The following is a 16,500-nucleotide window of genomic DNA, read 5'->3' as shown; positions in this document are numbered from 1 at the left end:
CATCCAATTACAACTCAACCCATACGACATCATTCTCGAATCTCAATCACCGCTCCGCATCCCACGGCCCAGATCACTCCTCGCCCTCAACCCCACTTCTTCTCTCTCCTTTTATTTAAACCCCTCTTTCTGTCGCGTTGTCTCCTCTTCGCACCAGGACGACACAGCAACACATATCAAACCAAAACCCGTTTCCAATTGTACAACGCACGCAAACTCCACAACCCAAGAACAAAAAAAAAAGCACAAAGGCCAAGGGGCAGACCCAGACAACTCGAGAAAGAGTGGGCCGTCCGATCGTAGTTGGATGGTAGTGATCGGGGGTGAGAAGGAGGTATCACGATGATCACGGTGCAGGGCGAGGCTCGCCAGCCCCAGGTGGTGGTTGGGGCGTCTAGGGCTCACTTCGGTGTCTGTCGCGATGACTCTTATGCGCCCAAGCCTGAGCCCTCGCCGCTCAGCTTGGTCCCCTTCAAGTCTCATCACGATGCTCATGAAGGTTCCTGTTGTTGATCCCTTATTTTTTTGCTTGGAATATGAACCGTTGATTTTTCTTAATCAAACTTTCAAACTTCAATTGCCGTCTTTTTTGGGTGTTGCAATGAATGGTGATTCTAGCGGTCGTAAATTTTTAGCTATGGATTTTTAGGGAAAGCTAAATATCCAGATTTTAGGGTTAGGGTTTTCACCTATTTTTCCCTATCTGGGTTGTTTGAGTTTTATGCCATCAGAGGCCAAACGTTGTGGTCTTTACGGTTTCGTGTTTGTTATACTTATACGTGAACGAAACTTATGGATGAAGGGATTTTCTGAAGCCATATGACGTGTATTGTAGAATTATTTGAATTTCTTATGTTTGAGGCTAAATGAAGATATTTTTTATCATGTAGTTGATGAAGACGCACATTTGTCTCTGGCTCATCAAATGTACAAGGCTGGCAACTATAAAGAGGCACTAGAGCATAGCAAAATTGTATATGAGAGAAACCCGATTCGCACTGATAATCTCCTTCTACTGGGTGCAATTTATTATCAGGTTCAATTTTAATTCATTAAGTGTAATTTTTTAGTCCACTAGTTGGTTGCCATTCAATTGGTATTGGGACCCTGAAATCAATTAATATCTTGTTTGTGCTCCATTCCATTACAGTTGCATGAATTTGATATGTGTATTGCCAAAAATGAAGAAGCCCTTCGAATTGAGCCACACTTTGCTGAGTGTTACGGTAACATGGCTAATGCTTGGAAGGTAAGGTCATGAACACACAATTGCCTACTTTGACCTTCTATCTTTGTGGTTGAATAACTTTCCAGAATTTTTGAGTTGGTTTGGTCTTAATACAGGAAAAAGGCAACAATGACCTTGCAATTCGGTACTATTTGGTTGCCATTGAGGTTCGTATATGCTTGTATACCTGTTTTCTGATAAGTTATTCATGCTTTCCCTCAATTATTAGAAAGGGATTAAATTGGATGCCAAATTTTCTTTTAATTTATAATTTGTAGAGTTCAAGTTATTCTGTTTGGTTCTTGAATGTATTCTATCTAGATGCCTTTTGTTTTTAAGTTCAAGTTATTCTGGTTCAGTTATTGAATAGTTTAGATGTCCTTGTCTTCTGATACTCTTCTGTCGTTTCTTGATCTCTGTTCTACTTGGCTGCAGCTTCGACCGAATTTCTGTGATGCTTGGTCAAACTTAGCTAGTGCATACATGCGGAAAGGAAGGCTTGATGAGGCAGCACAGTGCTGTCGTCAGGCACTTGCTTTGAATCCCCGTTTGGTAGGCTTTTATCTGGTTTGGCTTGACTATAGAAATGATGTTCTTGCTGTTCTTTCCTCTGGTCCAAGGTTCCATGCTATTCTGCATTCAATGATATCTGCAATCTGACTTGAATTGTAAATTGGCATACAGGTGGATGCCCATAGTAATCTGGGGAATCTAATGAAGGCAAGAGGATTGGTGCAAGAAGTAAGTCTTAGAAACAAATGCTTTTATTTTTTGGATTAATTTTTAGTCTCTTTATGCGCAATAGAAGCTAAGATCTAGATTATGATTTATAGGACATAGGTACCCTGTTGTGCTAGCACTGTGCATTCTTTCCTTAGCTGCCATGCTGATTGGCTAGAACTGTGATAGCAGTGTGTCATTTTCTGTTATGATGACAGTGGGAATGATTCATTACAGAATTTTGTACTTAAGCCTGAGCTAGTACTCTAGTTAAATTCACCAGGCCCAAACTCTTCCCCTGCCCAGCCTGTGTGGGCTTAATAATATTGGTTTCCTCAACATTCTACCGGAAGGACTAATTCCATTCCACATTTAAATTTTAGTAATGTTTCTCCAGTAAAGTTACTAATGGAAATAATTCATGTGTGGAACTGTGTGTGAATTCACAGTTCAAACAGATATCAAGTTGTTATCCTCAAGCCAGGGCCCAGGGCTCAGATGATGGTCTTGTTGTAACTACCATCTCCAAGACTGCAAATAGTCAGAATCTAACCTTTTGTGCAGGCATACAGTTGCTACCTCGAGGCTCTACGTTTACAACCAAACTTTGCTATTGCATGGTCAAATCTCGCTGGTCTTTTCATGGAGTCTGGTGATCTTAATAGAGCCCTTCAGTACTATAAGGTATCATCATGTTGTGTTCACTCACTATTCATTTTTCATACTGTTCGGATGCTGTTTTTTTTTATAATCTTGTTTATATACATGCTATATTATACCTGCTCTGTTTCTGTTGCCTTAGAAGTCCATAGCTTATTGATGTTTTTCCGTCATTATACTGGAGCTATATGGAATTTGGGTGTTAATGGGATGTGACTTATTTATTCTATTATGCTATTTACCCAGAAAGGTTCTTAAATTGTATTTTTTTTCCTTGGATAATTTCCAATCTCAGGAGGCTGTGAAACTCAAACCTGCTTTTCCGGATGCGTATCTCAACCTGGGTAATGTTTATAAGGTAAGCTGTCATGCGTAATGCCAGTAAGGTTGGATAGGTGCAAGTGGCTGGACTTGTATTGGAGAAAAACAAGAAATTTCTTTTGCCTTTTCCAGGCTTTGGGAATGCCCCAGGAGGCTATCGTGTGTTATCAGCGTGCTCTCCAGACAAGACCTAACTATGCAATGGCTTTTGGTGAGTAATATCTTGTCATGTCCTAGCCTTTTCATTTATTTATTATTCTTGACTTATCAGACTACTTTGTTATTGGCCCTTTTGTCATGTATCAACTGGCTAATTTAATAGCTTACCAGAGTCAACTTCTTTATCAAAAGAAATAAGATGAATTTTCTTTGACTGCAAATGGCGCAGGTAATTTGGCTAGTACGTATTATGAGCAAGGTCAACTGGAGTTGGCAATCCTACATTATAAGCAAGCCATTTCTTGTGATACAAGATTTTTGGAGGCTTACAATAATTTGGTCAGTTCTCATATCCAGAATGTTGTGATTTTTGGATTCGCAACTGCAACTTCCACTGACTTTGAATATTTTTTTCTTTTCCCCATCATTTGAAGGGCAATGCTCTGAAAGACATTGGCAGAGTGGATGAAGCAATTCAATGCTACAATGTAGGTTCAACTTGCTGTGTTAGGGTTTTTTTGAATTGCTTGCATATAATCTTCCGTTTTGCTTAACATTTTATGTTCCTGCATGCAGCAATGCCTTACTTTACAACCTAACCATCCACAAGCACTTACTAACCTGGGGAATATTTATATGGAGTGGTATGTGAACTTGAAGTACTTTAGAATCTTTTTTTTTGTTTAGACAATTAGTTTTGGATGGTGATGGTTTTTTATATGCAGGAACATGGTGGCAGCTGCTGCTTCATATTATAAGGCCACGCTGACTGTAACAACTGGATTGTCTGCTCCTTTTAATAATCTTGCCATCATCTATAAACAACAGGTATTGGTTGCTTAATTATGGTTTTCCACTTTTATATGGATGCAAGAAGTGAGAACCCCCCCCCCCCCCCCCCCCCAAAAAAAAACAATTTAGCGCGAAGGCCTGATTTCTAGGATTAAGACATAAAATCCAAAAAGAGAAGAATAAGAATTCTATGAGCACAGTAGTCCAGTTTTTCCTAGTTGAATTGCTAAGTTGTTTCTTTATCACCTTTTTCCATCACAGGGGAATTATGCAGATGCAATATCTTGCTACAATGAGGTTCTTCGCATTGATCCATTGGCAGCTGATGGGCTTGTCAATAGGGGGAACACATACAAAGAGATTGGAAGAGTCAGTGAAGCTATTCAGGACTACATACATGCTATATCTATCCGGCCAACTATGGCTGAAGCTCATGCAAACTTGGCTTCAGCTTACAAGGATAGGTATGGCTACTCCAGTTTTTACTGTCAGTAATCTTATTTGTTTATGCTGTTTAGTATCCCATATGAAGAATAAATCCTGTACTGAAGCTCTTTAGGATTGTGGTCTTGGGTGGACGGAAAGAGTAGGATCTTCCAGGTTTCTGGGGGCAGCCAGTTTAGCCCATTACAAAGTGGAATTTCCTTGGGGATTCTCGTTCTTATTTTGACCCTCTTAATTCAATCCATTTGATTCTGTTATTGATGGTATTGAAAATATGCAATCCATAGTAAGCACTGCCCTTTGGGAAGAAACATTTACTTTCATTCTAGATGAAGGACATTTCATCTTTGGATACTTAACAAACTCCAACTTGGTAAATTTTAGTTCAGTAGAGGAAGCTATATGCCTTTGAAGGATGTGGAAAACCATCACAGCCATATGTGTGGAACTAAAATTTCGTGAATTCATATATCTTGCAGTGGACATGTGGATGCTGCTATTAAGAGCTATAAACAGGCATTGCTCCTTCGACCCGACTTTCCAGAGGCAACTTGTAATCTTTTACATACATTACAGGTACTATCTGAACTCAATGTCGGTGGTGAAGAGATTTGACAAAAGTTCTTAGTGTTTTTAGTTTGGACGTAAAATTTGAACGAATATAAATTGTACTTATTAAAATATCTATGTGGTGCATTAGCAGCTCTGTCCATGTTGATATGTGCTCAAAACTCAACACAGATAAACATGCCTATACTGTTTGAAATTCTTGGTGTTACGTATCCACGATTATAGATTTGCCTTTATGTTGGTTGATTTAGACTACATAGGGATGCTCATTTACTTGTGAATGCTGTATGCATGGAATATATGGACTACATAAATGTCTTGTGTTGGTTGCAATCTTTTTTCTTTACATATAAACTAATTGAATATGAATGTATATTCTAGTGTGTATGCAGTTGGGAGGACCGTGACAAAATGTTTTCTGAAGTTGAAGTCATTATCAAGAGGCAGATTAATGTTAGTTTTCATATGTCATAAGTATAGTCTTATTTCAATCTGTCTCATTATCACTATACTCTGCTTAGAGTTACTTGAATGCTACTTTCTTCTCATTTCAGATGTCTCTTCTGCCTAGCGTGCAACCTTTCCACGCAATAGCATATCCTATTGAGCCAATTTTGGCACTTGAAATCAGGTATAGTTCGTATGGTCAGTATTTTTGCAACAGTAGGTAACCAGCAGGACTGATTTATTAAATCTCATTCACCATTTTTTCTTCCATATTGCAGCCGTAAATATGCTGCACACTGCTCCATAATTGCATCCCGATTTGGACTTTCTTCCTTCAACCATCCTGCTCCGATTTCCATAAAGCGCAATGGTGGACCTGAGAGACTAAGGGTTGGGTATGTTTTGACTGGATGTGCTTGAGGTTAATCTCTTTATTTGTTGTGTCTCTACTTTTGGTTAACCGTATGAGCATCTTTTTTTATTTGCAGATATGTAAGTAGTGACTTTGGTAATCACCCTTTGTCACATCTTATGGGATCTATTTTTGGCATGCACAATAAGGACAATGTTGAGGTTTGTAATTTTGTACTCTTTTGTTTAGGTTCCATCTGTGTCATTACTACCTGTTTGAAATTTTTTTGGGTCAAATACTACCTGTTTGAACTAAGCGTACTCTTATATAGGTTTTCTGTTATGCCTTGAGTGCAAATGATGGAACAGAATGGAGACAACGTATCCAGTCTGAAGCGGAGCACTTCGTGGATGTGTCATCTTTGTCATCAGACATGATTGCCAAAATGATTAATGAAGATAAAATACAGATCTTAATTAACCTTAATGGTTATACAAAGGTATACCTCGTCGGTTGATATTTTGTTTCTCAACCTTAAATCTTCTTTGGGGAGGCGTATTGTAAGCATTACGTGGACCTAGAAAATTTGCCCGTTCATTTTTCTAGTTATTTGGTTATAATTATTGTTGGGGAGTTAATACTACTTCAATTAGTTTTTTCTTTTTCTTTTTCTATTTCTTTTTCTATTTCTTTTTCTATTTCAATCGGTTTCTAATGATCTACTTTGTTACCCATGTCTGTTGTTACTTGTTGGAATGACTTGATGGTACTTTAATCATGCAGGGGGCAAGAAATGAAATATTCGCTATGCAGCCAGCACCTATTCAGGTTTCATATATGGGGTTCCCTGGTACAACGGGGGCAAATTACATCGATTACTTGGTCACTGATGAGGTTTGAATTGGGCCACCTTATGTCTTGAATGGCTTCATGTTGTTGTCCGCACTTGTCTGACATGCTGTGTCTTTGCTTTCAGTTTGTTTCACCTCTACGCTTCTCGCATATTTACTCTGAGAAGCTTGTTCATCTCCCCCATTGCTACTTTGTGAATGATTATAAACAGGTCAGTATTCTTTTAAATAAGCATATTATAGAAAACCTCTCTAGTTTTTATTATTATATTTAATTTGAGGGAAGGTACATGACACCTGAATGACCTATTAATGTTGTGTTCAGAAAAATCAAGATGTATTGGATCCAAGCTGTGGGCACAAGCGATCAGATTATGGTCTGCCCGAGGATAAATTTATATTTGCATGCTTCAATCAGTTGTACAAAATGGATCCTGAAATCTTTAATACTTGGTAATATCAAGATGTTCCTCCCTTCATATCCATAGGTGCAATTCCTAAAGAAAGAATTCTACAAGTGCACATTGTACCTAATTTGGCACCTCACAAGTTTTTCTGTGTTCTAGGTGCAACATTCTTAAACGTGTGCCCAACAGTGCACTCTGGCTCCTCAGATTCCCGGCTGCAGGCGAAATGAGACTTCGTGCATGTAGGTGGAATGGTTTACTAATTGATAATGAATTGATCCCGTTCCTTTAAACCTCTACTAGTTTATAATGACATTTTACCTTTCAGTCTGAAGTAAAAACCATTATTTTTATTTGTGATATTTGTTTACTTATTGGACTTTGTTCAGATGCTGTTGCTCAAGGGGTGCAGCCAGACCAAATCATCTTCACAGATGTTGCCATGAAAGGCGAACATATCAGGCGCAGTGCGTTAGCAGATTTATTCCTTGACACGTAATATTCTTTTGACCTTGATTCATTTAAAAATCTTAAGGCTCTCTTTTATTCTTTCTATGCAATAACCTCAGAATTTTCGATTTTGGGATTTTTTTTGTTTTAGGCCTTTGTGCAATGCACATACTACAGGCACGGATATTCTATGGGCAGGTTTGCCCATGGTGACCCTTCCCCTTGAAAAGATGGCAACCAGGGTTGCTGGATCACTGTGTCTCGCCACTGGACTGGGAGAGGAGATGATTGTCAGCAAGTATTTGCTCTGCCCTTGTCACTTTATGAAATGCTTATTTCTGCAGGCTTTCTTTGTAATTGTAACAATTTTATTTTCATGTTTTGACTTCCTATAGTATGAAAGAGTATGAAGAGAAGGCAGTATCTCTGGCATTGAATCCCCCGAAGCTCCATGCTCTTGCCAACAAGCTCAAGGCAGCCCGGCTGACTTGTCCTCTGTTTGACACAGCACGCTGGGTGAGTAGTTTATATTGTACCTTCAAAATTGTTTGCATCTTCAAACTGTTGTCTCATACGACTTCCCATATGGAAAAGAAAAGAGCAGCTTAGTAACCTTTTGTAACAACACGTGTTGCAGGTGAGGAATCTGGAAAGGGCTTATTTCAAGATGTGGAATCTGCATTGCTCAGGCCAGAAGCCCCAGCATTTCAAAGTTGCTGAGAATGATTTAGAGTTCCCCTATGATAGATAGAAGAGAAATTAGACGGGATTGTAGATAATTTAGGAGAGAAGCAAGATAGGGAAGTTACTTCTATGGATTAGGAAATTCATAATACCCAGATGATGAATCCTTGACGTGTTTCTAGTTTATGGAGGAGATCTTGCTTGACGAAGCGTTGCTCTCTCTCTCTCTCTCGCTCGCCCCTTCTTTACGTTCCCCTCATATCAGCCCCCACATAATCATGCGATTTGTACTCCTGTTAAATAATGGAGATAATGGTCATAAATTTGTGCAGATTATCCGCTGGGGTCTTGCTCTGTTCATTGTGGTTTTTGTGCCATGCGTTTGCTAATAGAGATAAGGCTTCAGCTGTGTATGTTATACTTGTGTGTTGATTGTATCCCTGGCATCGTCCGTTGTATCATTAATGGTAACGTATTGGTTCCGTCTGCTTTTACCCCACTTTTCGGTTATAAATATGCTTTTATGCCTCTGATAACATTAAATTGGTTGAGGGTTTGTGAAGCAGTGGTACATCTTAGAGGGAGATGAATGGTATACATGAACAAATAATCAATTTATGAACAGAAAACATTAGGGGATAAATAGCAGGGGACTCGCCTCGATTATGCGAATAAGATCAAAAGGCTAGTTCAAGCCCTAAGCATATATCAGCAGCACATGCACTAAGCCCGTGTGCCATCAGAGGGGCATTTTCAACTAATTCACCAAAAGATAATAAAATGATCAATGGCGGACAGTTCTGATGGTTGGAACTTACTTGGTCCCGTTGAATTCACTATCCTTCTTGCTGTCATGTTCTCAAAGCAGTCACTGTTGTTGAGCATCCAGATTGACTGAAACGCGATGTTTGCTAATCCAGAGCCTGCTTGGCCTCATTGAGCATATAAAGCAGTTGTCGCAGTTTGCATATTGAACGGAGAAATGCAATCTTTCCAATATCATTTCTTCCTTGATCAAATACCTGCTCCATCGTTTCTCCCTCCCCACTTTTTTTATCATACTCGGGAAGCAGTGCATATCGCAACGCCATCATAGTCATATGCTTCAAACAACAATAAACTGTCATCACTTGACACTTGATTAAGTTGAAACATCATGTGCCCCGGAGAGAAACTTCCAATTGTTCAATCCTCTTAGCCATATCATGCTTCCCACAATTCTTCAACCCATCAGTAACCAAATCAAAGCACCGCGAAATCGGCATCAACCCCATCTCAGTCATTTCCACCAAGTAATTAGCAGCCTCAACAAACCTCCCTCCGCGCCCAGACATGGTGATCAGCATGGTATATACTGGCCTGTTTGGGGGATGCCCCTTAACTTTCATCTCACTAAAAAAGCAGAATGCATCATCAAACTGACCCCTCCTGCACATCCCCTTGATTATAGGCGCATACAAGCTTGGAAATGGCCTATGCCCGTCCTCGATTGAATTATGTAAAAGCCTAAATGCATCATCTATCCTACCCACCTTTGAAACCGCAGGTATCAACACCTTGTAAGTATTGATATCAGGACAAAGACCCAAACCATTTGCTTCCCAATACAGATCAATGCAAAACTCAACCTCCCCAAATTTACAGATAGCCTCCATCAACGAATTGAAAGTAGAAACATCAGGAACAAACCCTTCCTTAACCATTTTCCTTACCATTTCTTTAGCAGCCTCAATGTAACCGGCATTCAGCAACCCTTCAACGAGAAGATCACGCCCTCTAACCGGCGGATTAAATCCTTTGCTGCTCATCTCCTCCAAGAACAATTGGGCCTCCCTCATTTTCCCATTGGAGCACCAAGCATTCACCAAAATCGAATAAGTCCTCTTATCCGGGACAAGCCCTTTTCGTATCATCCTTCTCACCAACGCATAAGCAGCATGAAAGAGCTTAGCTTGGCAAAGCGAGAAGAGCAGAGCATTGTATACCTCCACGGTCTGCAAGCAATTAAAGGTTTTGGGGGCTCGGTTGAAAAGCTCAACGGCCTGGTCAACGAGGCCGTGGTTGCCATATTCTTCGATAACGAAGCAAAGGGTTTCTTGAGAGAGGGTTAAGCCGTGATGGGTTAGCATAGATTGGAGGAGTTTCCACATTGACTCGTACTTTTTGGTGCGAGCCAGCGTCTTCACCAGCTCTTCGAGCTCTAATGTCGTGGGGCGATAGGTGGGGTGGTGGGTCCGGGCCCAGTTGAAGAATCGGAGTGACTCGGTGCCTGCAGCTGAGCAGGCGCGGAGGACTCGGTAGACGAGTTCGGAATCGACGGTAATGCGAAGCTTGTTGAGTGTGCGCTCCATGAAGTGGTCGCGCCGTACGATGTTGGTGATGTGTTGGATGGCTGAGAAGTAGTCGTCCTTGGTGGGGAGGACGCCGTTTTGTGGAGCGGCATTGACGGTGGCGAGGTGGCGGAGGAGGACGCAGTGCGTATGGGGTTTGGAGCGGTGGAGAAAGAAGAGCAACGAGTTTTTGGTGGAAGCCAACATATGTTTTGTCATTCGATTTCGAGTTATTTGGGAAAATTGAGTGATTTAGAGCGTAATCTACTAGGGTAAAAACGGCATTTTATATTTAGCCTAATTCTCGAACTGAAGGGATCCTTTTGTCAAATTCGAAAGTATTACAGTAGTATTGGCAAATTGCGAAGGGATCCTTTTGCAGTTAAGGACATAATGTAGATGGTGCCACTGCCACGTTGTAAATGAATGAACAATAATATACGACGTCGTCGACTGGTGTTCTTCAACCTTCCAACGTCCAAATAAAAAAGAAAACGGAAGGCCCTGCAAATCTGCCTCATTGCATTACCGCGGTACTGCCCGCCTCTCAGCTCTCGCTTCTTTCAAGCTGGAACGAAGCAAACGACGTCGCAGTAGATTCAGCATCGGGTAACTCTCTCTCTGTCTCAGTTGAACTTGTAAAGCTAAAAGACACTGTCGTTAGCTTTCTAGGGTCGTAAAACAAGCTAAGATTTGTTTTGACAATGGTTGGTGAAATATTTACTGAGATTGTGGTTTAATAGCAACCTAACAAAAAAAAAGTAATGAAATTACTGAGATCTTGTTAGGAACTTCTGACCCCTGTTTTTGTATTGTATCAGACGGAAATTTTGTCAATTTTGAAGGTGGAGCTTTGTTAGAATCTGCCATGAACCGTCCTCCTGCTCAATTTGCCCACCCATCCTTCACTCTCATTCCCTCAAATCCTAATCCTAACCCCAACTTCTTCCACTCTCAGCCACAAAACACACAACCTGCAATCCCCACTCCTCCTTTGCCTCCTCCTGACCTTTCTACCACAATCTCATCTCTCGATACCCTCGTTCGCGACTCTTACCAGACCCTTGACTCACTTTCTGCTCTCCTCCCTCTCCAAAACCCAAATTATGACAACCCCCAGAGTTCCCTCATCCCCTGCCCTTTCAACCCCCACCACCGTGTGCACCCTCACTCCCTTTTCTCCCACTCCCTCCACTGCCCATCTCATCCTCACCCTCTCCCGCACCTCAATTACCCCAAAACTCTCAAATCCTCTGACCAATCTCAAACTGAAAAAAGTTTTCTCCAAACTCGTCATGGCTCAGAGGCTGACCTGTGCTTGTCTTTGGAGGATTATTATGCAGATTTTGGCTCAAATTTCTTCTACAGTGACTGCCCTGGTGTTGTTAACTTTTCTGGTCTGGATGGTGTCAACAGAATGTTTTCACTTCCATTGATTTTGTCTGTTGAGTGTGAAAATTTTATCGGTAGAGGAGAGAGAGAAATTATGGATTTTGAGAAAGAGTGGTGTAGAATTCTTCCATCTGAGTTGTGGGCTATTAAAACCGAAGTTGAGGGCTGGAATGAGTTTCCTTTTACGTACTCGTACCGAGTTCTTTGTGCCATTTTGGGGTTGGGTGTGGTTAAAGAGTATGATGTAGGTACATGGATAATTGCAAATTCACCACAATATGGCGTTGTGATTGATGTGGCCATGAAGGATCATATAGTTTTGCTTTCCAGGCTGTGCTTGAAGGCTATTTTAAGGGAAGCTTTAAGTAAGATAAAGGAAGGAGATCCAGAGAGTACACATTTTGAGTGTCCCACTTTGGTTCAAGCTTTGATGTGGCTAGGCTCTCAGCTTTCCATACTGTATGGTGCACAGAATGGGAAATTATTTGTCATAAACGTCCTTAAGAAATGCTTATTAGATGCTGGACTGGGCTCCTTAACTTTCCCATTGGAGCAACAGGTGACAGAGTATCCTGCTTTAGAAGAGGGTTCGTTGAATTTGGATGCCAATGGCAGTGGTGTTAGGGATGCTGAAGTTATGAAACCACTAAGTACAGATGGTGGAGGGAATAGCATGGTGAAGGAAAACATTATCAGTAGGGTGGTATTTGTGTCCCAGGTTGCAACAGCCGTTGCAGCATTGCATGAGAGGTTCTTGCTAGAAGAAAAACTTAAGGCACAACGGGTTTCACAAACCTTTACTAGATATCAACGGTATGCCACTGTGCTCAATTTCTTTCAGGTTTACTTTTAGCCTGTTGAAAATCTAGTTGAAGCATATAACTTTTATAAAAGAAAAGGAAAAGAAAAAAGGAAATGCGTTAATTGAAAATGCTCCCTTAATTAAACTTTGTCAAGGTTTTATGCTTGTCAATCTAAAAGTAAATATATCACTGCTCATGCACCCTAAATTCATATATGGGTTAACATGTTGACTGTTGGTATTGGTGGCCCTCATCTTATATCTTCTCCACTTATGATCGCAGATCTGTCTTGTCTTTAATTTTGTCTCCAAATCCTTCTGAATGGTGTCCTTAGGCACTCCAGCATTTGTTTCTGTTGCATGTAAACAAGATTTCTGGATGTCTCAAAGGGTATATTGCAATAATGGGAAGAACATACACTTAGCCAACACCCACCAAAAACTAAGGGAGGTCAATAGAAACAGATATTAAACAAAGGGCTTTATAAGAAGCATTAGTAATTGAAAAGGGCAGGGATCTGCCACTGTTATAAATCTCCATATAAAGCTTTTGTAAACCAGCCGATACTTTGTAGTTTGGAGCAAACTGTCTCTTTGTCAACATTTGTTCCAACTAAGTTGTCATGTCACTTACATTGTTTGACATATATACTGATTTTTGTGTTGCTTAATAAGTTTCTCATGTTCTCTCTTTACTTGCAGGATGGTTGATCATGAATATGTGTCACAGAGAGCTGATGAGGAGCGGAAAAACCGATGTCAGTATAGACCTATTATTGACCATGATGGGCTCCCTCGGCAGCAATCATGTAACCAGGTACCAGATAATAGCATTATTCCTAGACAAATTAACAGGGACATGATAATTGTATTCCTCTCTAGTGGGAACTTGTAGGCTAATTACATATTTTCGAGTTTGCAGAAATTGGTTTCTAACCGGAAACTACTACATTATAGTCAATTTCTTTTTGAACTTGATTTAATCTCTACTTCATAGTGGTTTCCTACCTTTACTCTCTCACTCTGTCTCTGTCTCAGTAAATATATAAGTTTTTCAGAAAGTGCCAAGAGATGCAATTCCTGTTTGTAAAGATAGCAAAACGTACAAATTTAAGACTAAGAACACTTTGAATGTAAAGGAAGGGAACATAAGTGTAGCCTTAAATCTCACAACTTGCCTATATACATGTGAAATGGATGCGGATACTTGACTAAGCCTGCTGGGGTTTTAGGACTCTTTCTTGCCATTTTAGATTAAGTAAATGGTTCGCAGAGAGATCTGAAATAATTGAAGCAGTAGAGGGAATTATCTCATCATGATTGAAGATCTTGTCTCTTGTAGTGGTAAGTGCATTTACAGTATGGCTGTAATTAGCTGAAGAATGAACCTAGTGATAGCCTGAAATTCCTGTAATTTGGTTCTTCATGCTTGATTATATGATGCTGTAATCAGATCGTTATCTTGTATCTAACTTCTTAGAAATAAGTTTGGTTATAAAGTGGACAGGTCGTTTTCATTCTTAAATCTCACAAATTCTTTCTTCTTTGTTGGTTGTACACAAGGAAACAAACAAGACTAAGACTAGAGAGGAGTTATTGGCAGAAGAAAGAGACTACAAAAGACGAAGAATGTCATATCGTGGAAAAAAGGTGAAGCGAACAACTTTGCAGGTAAGGCTTAGGTTTATAATTTTACTTTTGCAACTAAAGAAAAATCACACCAACATATTTTCCCTGTTGAAGCATGGATGCCAACAGTTTCCCCCCCTTTATTATTTTATCAACAGTTGATATTTACTTTTATATTTTCCAAAGGTTATGAGGGATATTATAGAGGAGTACATGGAGGAAATCAAGCAAGCTGGCGGGATTGGGTGCTTTGAGAAAGGAAATGAAGGGGAAGGGAGCTTTCCATTTGAACTACCATCAGCTCCTGAAATCACCACCGATGCTGAAAAGCCAACAAAAAGCAATTATGACACAGCGGGATGTAGCCCAAGTCGTAGCAGGAAACAGTCTCATTCTAGTTATTATGCTATTGATTCTGCAACATCCAGGGATGCTTCTGCTAAAGGTAGCGAAAAACCAAGACGGAGTCTTCAGGAACACCATCACTATCTAGAAGATCATAGAAGTGACGGTAGGGACAGACGTGATATGGTGAAACATTCCAGAAGTCCAGAGAGTCGCAGAAATCCTGGATGGTCACACGGACAGACTCGTCATCACAGGGAACGAGATGATCTGGAGGTGAGAAAGACCAAGCACCGTGAAATCAGTCGGTCATCTTCTAGCATATCCAAGTATCGTGATAATAGATCATCTTCTCAGTTGAATTCGGGTGAGAATTCAAAAGTTAGAAGGGATAGGTTATATGAGAATCATAGTTCAAACTCTGTGGTACAAAATACTTTTGAGGATAGATATGATCCTTTAATATCTCATGACATATATGAAGAGGATCTTTCTACTAACAGAAAATATGCTAGAGCGGGCAGATATTCTGAAAAGGAGAAAAGTCCTGACTACCATTAGAAATCTGAGTGCGAAATGGGTAAGTTATTCTTTGATTTCTTCTATGTACTTGTATTACGCTCATACCTGAATTCGAAAGTGACCTTTTCTTTGTGACATGGTTTATTGAAAAATTTTTGCAGCACGAAGTCATCAGGCTTCAACAATTTTAACTTCATCTGTATCCTCCTTTTGTATCCTTGACTTTTTTTATTATTATTTAAATTTCTTCCCTCATTCTCGTTCTGAATATAACAAAACATTGCTCGTACTGATTATTCCCATAGTCATCATGATTTTTTACCCGCATCAATTAGCATCATGGTATCAGTTGACACTGATATCCTGTTCTCTGTTTCTTTGCATTAAAGCCTAATGTGTCCAAAATAATATAAATCCTTACGGAAGGAGAGCAAGGTCATTGGCTTAGAGAGGCCACAGTACAAGATCTCAATATGCAAATAAGGGTAAACAGGTTTGTTGTTGGATTGCAGAGCATATCATCATTATATAGAATTTATAATCATTGTCATTTTCATTTGGGAAGCTTTCATCTCCGTCTCCCTCCCCTGGTTCCTCTTTTTGTAGTTGAATAACTTGCTTTCTACTCTGGTTTTATAGTATACAGCAATACCTGTCATGGTTGAATTTTCTTATAGGCTTGACCCTTTGCTTGTAGATACGAGAATTCCCACAGCTTCTGGTAGAATGCTAAAGAAGTTCATGAAGGATTGCGGATGAAGCATGGTACCGGCACTTTGACTGTTATTTCGATGTAACAGTTTTTGCTCATATAATGCAGTTCTGTTATGATTCCTATGAGTTTATACAAATCTGAGGAAGTGCATATGTAACTCCTAGCTTCTTTTTACCCCATTGCAATATGCTGATGGAAGAAGAATGTTTGTCATGTAAACATCCAGATAAACAACAATAAAGATGGTTGATACTTACTAACACCCACCCGGTTCTCCTAAAAAGTTGTTTTATGGTTGTTACCAAGGTTAGGTTTAGTTTAGATTTATTTATCAGTTTAACCACGAGTTTCACATTTCTTTTTTTTAATGGAAACCTTTAAATGAGGCACAAAGAACAGAGTGGTTTCACTTTGTATTTTCAAAAGAACTGAATAGTTGTAACCTGTTCGTCTTTTTCATTTTTTTCATTATTTTTTTGTGTGGGTATGACTAAAGTGTGTTTTCAATAGAGTATACAAAACAGACTTCTTCTTTTTTATTTATTAAATGGATACAGATACGTTGCAGAATATGGAGATGAATTTCCAAAACTTTGAAAGATTTACATCATGGGTAGGGTGATTTATTCAAACATTCATATATTTGGTGAGAGTAAAATTAGTTTCCATTAAATAAATAA

The 16,500-nt window shown here is 39.7% G+C and overlaps 3 protein-coding genes across 9 annotated transcripts; 2 read left to right on the top strand and 1 right to left on the bottom strand.

Moving 5' to 3' along the window:
* Positions 1-132: 132 nt before the first annotated feature.
* SEC (Tetratricopeptide repeat (TPR)-like superfamily protein) lies at positions 133-8,584 on the top strand. The gene is made up of 28 exons (XM_021945099.2): positions 133-499; positions 891-1,036; positions 1,151-1,249; positions 1,345-1,395; positions 1,664-1,780; positions 1,913-1,969; positions 2,513-2,632; positions 2,904-2,966; positions 3,062-3,140; positions 3,318-3,427; positions 3,523-3,576; positions 3,665-3,732; positions 3,814-3,916; positions 4,142-4,344; positions 4,804-4,900; positions 5,276-5,347; positions 5,449-5,525; positions 5,620-5,736; positions 5,830-5,914; positions 6,025-6,192; positions 6,477-6,587; positions 6,670-6,756; positions 6,870-6,997; positions 7,111-7,193; positions 7,341-7,446; positions 7,553-7,699; positions 7,797-7,917; positions 8,039-8,584. The coding sequence occupies exons 1-28, from the start codon at positions 343-345 to the stop codon at positions 8,150-8,152; spliced, it is 2,940 nt and encodes a 979-aa protein (XP_021800791.1). The 5' UTR covers positions 133-342; the 3' UTR covers positions 8,153-8,584.
* A 140-nt stretch (positions 8,585-8,724) lies between these two features.
* Positions 8,725-10,713, bottom strand: LOC110745038 (Pentatricopeptide repeat (PPR) superfamily protein). Its single transcript, XM_021945100.2, has one exon. It carries the CDS (start codon positions 10,632-10,634, stop codon positions 9,240-9,242), a length of 1,395 nt encoding a protein of 464 aa, XP_021800792.1. The 5' UTR covers positions 10,635-10,713; the 3' UTR covers positions 8,725-9,239.
* A 159-nt stretch (positions 10,714-10,872) lies between these two features.
* LOC110745026 (U11/U12 small nuclear ribonucleoprotein) lies at positions 10,873-16,082 on the top strand. Of its 7 annotated transcripts, XR_015836598.1 has the most exons (8): positions 10,873-11,024; positions 11,237-12,620; positions 13,312-13,426; positions 14,173-14,280; positions 14,425-14,950; positions 15,087-15,163; positions 15,267-15,598; positions 15,803-16,082. XR_015836598.1 is itself a non-coding variant. In XM_088255061.1 (7 exons), the coding sequence occupies exons 2-7, from the start codon at positions 11,284-11,286 to the stop codon at positions 15,836-15,838; spliced, it is 2,199 nt and encodes a 732-aa protein (XP_088111187.1). In that variant the 5' UTR covers positions 10,873-11,024; positions 11,237-11,283; the 3' UTR covers positions 15,839-16,082. The 7 variants fall into 7 exon arrangements, 3 of the variants coding, with proteins under 3 accessions (XP_088111187.1, XP_088111186.1, XP_088111185.1); XR_015836596.1 differs by having other exon boundaries at positions 11,261-12,620; positions 14,425-15,163; XR_015836597.1 differs by having other exon boundaries at positions 14,425-15,163; positions 15,267-15,590.
* Positions 16,083-16,500: the final 418 nt, after the last annotated feature.

Source organism: Prunus avium, chromosome 6 (assembly GCF_965620075.1).
Source record: "Prunus avium chromosome 6, drPruAviu1.hap1.1, whole genome shotgun sequence".
In the NCBI taxonomy this organism is placed as follows: domain Eukaryota; kingdom Viridiplantae; phylum Streptophyta; class Magnoliopsida; order Rosales; family Rosaceae; genus Prunus; species Prunus avium.
Note: the sequence above shows the minus strand (reverse complement) of the source record. Positions and strands in the feature narration are given on the sequence as shown.

What these genes read in the sequence shown, in the direction of transcription:
- SEC (XM_021945099.2), top strand. Translation starts at nt 343, where the DNA reads ATGATCACGGTGCAGGGCGAGGCTCGCCAGCCCCAGGTGGTGGTTGGG. An exon ending in ACCTGGGTAATGTTTATAAG is followed by an intron (nt 2,967 to 3,061) that starts GTAAGCTGTCAT and finishes TGCCTTTTCCAG; the next exon opens with GCTTTGGGAATGCCCCAGGA. An exon ending in GAGGAGATGATTGTCAGCAA is followed by an intron (nt 7,700 to 7,796) that starts GTATTTGCTCTG and finishes GACTTCCTATAG; the next exon opens with TATGAAAGAGTATGAAGAGA.
- LOC110745038 (XM_021945100.2), bottom strand. Translation starts at nt 10,634, where the DNA reads ATGACAAAACATATGTTGGCTTCCACCAAAAACTCGTTGCTCTTCTTT.
- LOC110745026 (XM_088255060.1), top strand. Translation starts at nt 11,284, where the DNA reads ATGAACCGTCCTCCTGCTCAATTTGCCCACCCATCCTTCACTCTCATT. An exon ending in ACCTTTACTAGATATCAACG is followed by an intron (nt 12,621 to 13,311) that starts GTATGCCACTGT and finishes CTTTACTTGCAG; the next exon opens with GATGGTTGATCATGAATATG. An exon ending in TGAAGCGAACAACTTTGCAG is followed by an intron (nt 14,281 to 14,424) that starts GTAAGGCTTAGG and finishes TATTTTCCAAAG; the next exon opens with GTTATGAGGGATATTATAGA.